Source organism: Pseudophryne corroboree, chromosome 4, assembly GCF_028390025.1.
Source record: "Pseudophryne corroboree isolate aPseCor3 chromosome 4, aPseCor3.hap2, whole genome shotgun sequence".
NCBI lineage: Eukaryota > Metazoa > Chordata > Amphibia > Anura > Myobatrachidae > Pseudophryne > Pseudophryne corroboree.
The window spans coordinates 631901040-631907347 of NC_086447.1; the positions used below are offsets into that span (position 1 = coordinate 631901040).

Genomic DNA, 6308 nt, shown 5'->3' on the forward strand with positions numbered 1-6308 from the left:
GTGCATTTATACAAAGTCTGTGTGTAGCCAAAGCCAATAATGTAAAAGTCAGCACACGATCTTCCTACTTACGTGACAGATTGTAGCATTAGTATCAATTATTTACTCTAGAAAAACTGTAAAATCACCAGTGAGTGGTATAACAGTGTAAATGACTGCCAGTCCAGAGAAAAACCTGGGTGATTATACTTTTATTTGTGTGGTTGAGATAAAGCACTCAGATGTGTGAACTGTTTAGGGATTATTATCCCCAGTTTATTTTTATGACATGTTCAATGAACCTGTACCTGTAAGAAGTGCAGAAAAATCATTGAATACACAACTTTGTGCTTTTTGTAAATCATTTTTTATAAAGGAAAGAAAAGAAAAATTACAGCGGCAAAGATTTTGGTTGGTCATGAAAATGACATGAACTAATCTTTTCTCAGAGAAATAGATTCCTCTCTAATGCCATCCTTGGTAACAATGCTGATTTTGAGTGCATCGCCTGTGTACACATCTCGCTCAGCTGCAGATATAAATACATCTTTGACAAGCTGCAAGGCCTTCTCCAGAGTCAGTGGAAGCTGCTCCACATTCTGCATGTTCTTGTATCCAATCTAGGTAAGTAAACACAGACATTATAGACACAAAAAAGGAGCAGTACTGGAAATAAAGTTCTGCAAATCAATATCAGAATACCGTAAGACTTGTACACAAAGAAAAATAAAGGATAATTCCTCTTCTGTAAATATTTTGGTACCCTCTGACTTTTGCCAGTAGCCAAGCAAGGGAAGAACAAAATGAGCTGCTACAGCAAGCAGAAAATAAGAATTTACTCACCGGTAATTCTTTTTCTCGTAGTCCGTAGTGGATGCTGGGAACTCCGTAAGGACCATGGGGAATAGCGGGCTCCGCAGGAGACTGGGCACTCTAAAGAAACATTAGGTACTATCCGGTGTGCACTGGCTCCTCCCTCTATGCCCCTCCTCCAGACCTCAGTTAAGGAAACTGTGCCCGGAAAGAGCTGACATTACAAGGAAAGGATTTTTGGAATCCCGGGTAAGACTCATACCAGCCACACCAATCACACCGTACAACTTGTGATAACCTTACCCAGTTAACAGTATGAACAACAACAACTGAGCCTCACTCAACGGATGGCTCATAACAATAACCCTTATTAAGCAATAACTATATACGCGTATTGCAGAAAGTCCGCACTTGGGACGGGCGCCCAGCATCCACTACGGACTACGAGAAATAGAATTACCGGTGAGTAAATTCTTATTTTTTCTGACGTCCTAATGGATGCTGGGAACTACGTAAGGACCATGGGGATTATACCAAAGCTCCCAAACGGGCGGGAGAGTGCAGATGACTCTGCAGCACCGAATGAGCAAACACAAGGTCCTCCTCAGCCAGGGTATCAAACTTGTAGAACTTTGCAAAGGTGTTTGAACCCGACCAAGTAGCCGCTTGGCAAAACTGTAAAACTGAGACCCCTCGGGCAGCCGCCCAAGAAGAGCCCACCTTCCTTGTGGAATGGGCTTTTACTGATTTTGGATGCGGCAGTCCAGCCGCATAATGCGCCAGCTGAATCGTGCCACAGATCCAGCGAGCAATAGATTGCTTTGAAGCAGGAGCACCCAGCTTGTTGGGTGCATGCAGGATAAACAGCGAGTCAGTTTTTCTGACTCCAGCCGTCCAGGCTACATAAATTTTCAAAGCCCTGACTACATCAAGTAACTTGGAGTCCTCCAAGTCCCGAGTAGCCGCAGGCACCACAATAGGTTGGTTCAAATGAAACGATGATACCACCTTTGGGAGAAATTGGGGACGAGTCCTCAATTCTGCCCTGTCCATATGGAAGATCAGATATGGGCTTTTACATGACAAAGCCGCCAATTCTGACACACGCCTAGCCGATGCTAAGGCCAACAACATGTCCACCGTCCACGTGAGATACTTTAGTTCCACGGTCTTAAGTGGCTCAAACCAGTGGGATTTCAGGAAATCCAACACAACGTTAAGATCCCAAGGTGCCACTGGTGGCACAAAAGGAGGCTGAATATGCAGCACTCCGGTAACAAACGTCTGGACTTCAGGCAGTGAAGCCAGTTCCTTTTGAAAGAAAATGGATAGGGCCGAAATCTTGACCTTTATGGATCCTAATTTTAGGCTCATAGTCACTCCTGACTATAGGAAGTGCAGGAATCGACCCAGCTGGAAATCCTGTAGGGGCCTTCCTGGCCACACACCAAGCAACCTATTTTTGCCATATACAGTGAAAATGTTTTGCTGTCACGTCTTTCCTAGCCTTTATCAGCGTAGGAATAACTTCATCCGGAATGCCCTTTTCCGCTAGGATCCGGCGTTCAACCGCCATGCCGTCAAATGCAGCCGCAGTAAGTCTTGGAACAGACAGGGCCCCTGTTGCAACAGGTCCTGACTGAGAGTCAGAGGCCATGGGTCCTCTGAGAGCATTTCTTGCATATCCGGGTACAGAGTCCTTCTTGGCCAATCCGGAGCAATGAATATTGTACGCACTCCTCTTTTTCTTACAATTCTCAGCACCTTGGGTAGGAGAGGAAGAGGAGGACATACATAGACCGACTGGAACACCCACGGTGTTACCAGTGCGTCCACAGCTATCGCCTGAGGTTCCCTTGACCTGACGTAAAACCTTTTTAGCTTTTTGTTGAGGTGGGACGCCATCATGTCCACCTGTGGCAGTTCCCATCAATTTGCAATCTGCGTGAAGACTTCCTGATGAAGTCCTCACTCTCCCGGGTGGAGGTCGTGCCTGCTGAGGTGGTCTGCTTCCCAGTTGTCCACTCCCGGAATGAACACTGCTGACAGTGCGCTTACTTGATTCTCCACCAAGCGAAGAATTCTGGTGGCTTCCACCATCGCCACCCTGCTCCTTGTGCCGCCTTGGCGGTTTACATGAGCCACTGCGGTCTGACTGGATCAGAACCGGTTGGTCGCGAAGCAGGATCTCTGCTCGACTTAGGGCGTTGTATATGGCCCTTAGTTCCAGGATATTGATGTGAAGGCAAGTCTCCTGACTTGCCCACAGACCTTGGAAATTTCTTTCCTGTGTGACTGCCCCCCACCCTCGGAGGCTTGTATCCGTGGTCACCAGGACCCAGTCCTGAATGCCGAATCTGCGGCCCTCGAGAAGGTGAGCACTCTGCAGCCACCACAGGAGAGACACCCTGGCCCTGGGGGACAGGGTGATCAACCGATGCATCTGAAGATGTGATCCGGACCACTTGTCCAGTAAGTCCCATTGGAAGGTCCTCGCATGGAACCTGCCGCAGGGAATGGCCTCGTATGATGCCACCATCCTTCCCAGGACTAGAGTGCAGTGATGCACTGACACCTGTTTTGGTGTTAATAGATCGCCTGACCAGTGTCACGAGCTCCTGAGCTCTCTCTATCGGGAGATAAACCCTTTTCTGATCTGTGTCTAGGATCATGCCTAGGAGAGGCAGATGAGCTGTAAGAACCAACTGCGACTTTGGAATACATAGAAACCAGCCGTGTTGCCGTTTCACTTCCAGAGAAAGTGATACGCTGTTCAGCAGCTGCTCTCGTGATCTCGTTTTTATGAGGAGATCGTTCGTGATAATAGTGACACCCTGCATCCGCAGGAGCACCATCATTTCCGCCATTACCGTGGTGATATTCTCAAGGCCGTGGAGAGCCCAAACGGCAACGTCTGAAATTGGTAATGACAATCCCGTATCTCAATTCTGAGGTACGCCTGATGAGGTGGATAAATGGGGACATGAAGGTATGCATCCCTTATGTCCCGATTCACGATAAAGTCTCCTTACAGGCTTGCAATGACCGCTCTTAGCGATTCCATCTTGAACTTGAACCTTTTCAGGTATATGTTCAGGGATTTTAGTTCAATATGGGTCTGACCGAACAGTCTGGTTTCGGGACTACAACATGGTCGAATAATAACCCCCTCATGTTGAAGGAGGGGAACCTTGACCACCACCTGTTGAAGATACAATTTGTGAATTGCAGTTAACACTGGTTCCCTCTCTTGGGGGGAAGCCGGCAGGGCCGTCGGTGAGGGGGCATCTTCTCACAGTCCAGCTTGTATCCCTGAGACACAATATCTATTGCCCAGGGATCTAACAGGGAGTGAACCCACTAGTGGCTGAACTTACGAAGGCGTGTCCCCACCGGGCCTAGCTCCGCCTGTGGAGCACCAGCGACATGCGGTGGATTTTTGTAGAGGCCGAGGCGGACTTCTGTTCCTGGGAACTAGCTGTGTTGTGCAGCTTCTTTCCTCTGCCCCCGCCTCTGACAAGAAAGTACGCACCTCAGACTTTCTTGTTTCTCTATTCGAAAGGCTGCATTTGATAATGTCGTGCTTTCCTAGGCTGTGCAGGAATTTAAGGCAAAATATCAGAATTACCAGCTATAGCTGTGGAGACCAGGCCCGAGAACCCTTCTCCACACAATCCTCAGCCTTCCATATGCCTCTTAAGTCGGCATCATCTGTCCATTGCATATTACTACAAGACACGTCAAGCAGAAATCGACATAGCTTTGACTCTAGGACCCAGTATACTCATGTCTCTTTGGGCATGTTATATATTTATCTATCACTTAAGACAGCATCTTTAATATTATATATATATATATATATATATATATATATATATATATATATATATATATATATATATAGTCCCAATACAGAAGACATACGGCTAGTTTCTGTACTGTGATTTATGCTTGTCAAGTCATGATAGCTATTTAATCTGCATCTCTAGTAACTACTAGTATTAGTGCTGTATGTGATCTTTTTATGATTATCCTTACTAGTTGTGATGTTGATTATGTATAGTATAGTATAGTATAGTATAGTGATGTTTATCTGACCTATTGCTGCTTATTGTTGTCACTTGTAACTATGGTGATGGTGTTGTCACTGCTGAGGTCCGGTGTCTCGCGTTTGAGCGCCGTGACGTCATCACGAATGCGCCGGGTGCTGGGCGTGAAGCCCCACCGCGGCGTCCTCGTGTCACATACAGGGTGATACCTATTTAAGGTAAGATGTTTGTATGTTCTTTTTGTTTACCTGACAAAAATGCCGCATAATAAAGGGCATTGAAACGTTGTAACTTCTGTTTCACACATCCTCAAATCATTGGAGTGCCGCACCTGCTGTGTTCGCTGACTATCTCTATGTGAAGGCACCTAGTGTGAAATATTACTTAAGTGGCTGTGCCGGACCCGCACCGTTCTTCTACATTGATTTCCATGACTGTGGATCTCTGGTCAGGGCACCCCTGAATTATTCTCTCAGGTATCATCTCTTGTTTATTTATGGATTGGGTATTTTGTTTTTTTAGTTTCTCACTGATTGGTGTTTTTATGCAATACGTGCACTAGGACAGAGACTTTATTAGCACTACTTCCACTTTAAATTATCATTGCTGAATCTGCTGCTATACCTGTTCAGACCGGGGCGGCTTTTACTGCTTACCCCATTGGTGATATCTATACATATTCCGAGGCTGAAGCAGATGCTATACTATGTGCTGGTGCCTTAATACAACAGGATGAGGCTTTACCGTTGGATGATATTTACCGTGAACTTTAACGCTTGAACAGACGTGAAATTGATTATCACTTCCATGCACTTTCTTTGAGCGACTATCACAAAGCCAAAAAGATACCTAGGGGCTTAAGGGTCCGCAATGGCCCTACTATTGGGAAATATGACCCTGCTTTTTGCAGAAAATGGGTCTCCATTACCAATAAGTGCTCCTTTGACCTAATGCTTCTCATTATTGAATTCTCCACTAAAGAGGTCGCTTCACTGAAAACTAAGATAGCTGCTTTTGAAGGAATACACAAACCTAGCCTTGTTGAGGACACCGGTACTGACTGGTATACCAAATTAAATGCACAACTGCAGGTATATAAGAGAGATCTTATTAAATTTAAAAGATCTAAACAAGCTAAGGTCGATGCAGACTACGAACACAATACAGTCTATCAATGGACCTATTCAGCACGAGGCTGAGCCTAGGAAGCCATTCTTTCGGCGTAATAGACGTCAAGGAGATAGTCAGCAGGACTCTTCTACCGAATTCAATTCATCAACCAGTGAGAACGACAGAAGTGGTCCTAGGGGTGCCCACCGTGGTCATGCTGACCCTTTAGGAGTTACCACGCGGGCGCAATATTCCAGCGGCACCGCAAATATACAAGGAGGGGTGGCCAAAGGAAAAGGCAAGGGACGTGGCAGAAAACAGACCAAGAAAACTTGATTGTCAACCTGTCTTCATATG

The 6308-nt window shown here is 46.0% G+C and overlaps 1 protein-coding gene across 1 annotated transcript in view; it reads right to left on the minus strand.

Moving 5' to 3' along the window:
- Positions 1 to 323: 323 nt before the first annotated feature.
- Positions 324 to 6308, minus strand: part of PSMB1 (proteasome 20S subunit beta 1) — a 76431-nt gene continuing 70446 nt past the window's right edge. The window contains exon 6 of the mRNA XM_063917698.1: positions 324 to 599. Within this exon, the coding sequence (XP_063773768.1) occupies positions 414 to 599 (186 nt within the window). The 3' untranslated portion in view covers positions 324 to 413. The remainder of the gene's footprint in view (positions 600 to 6308) is intronic.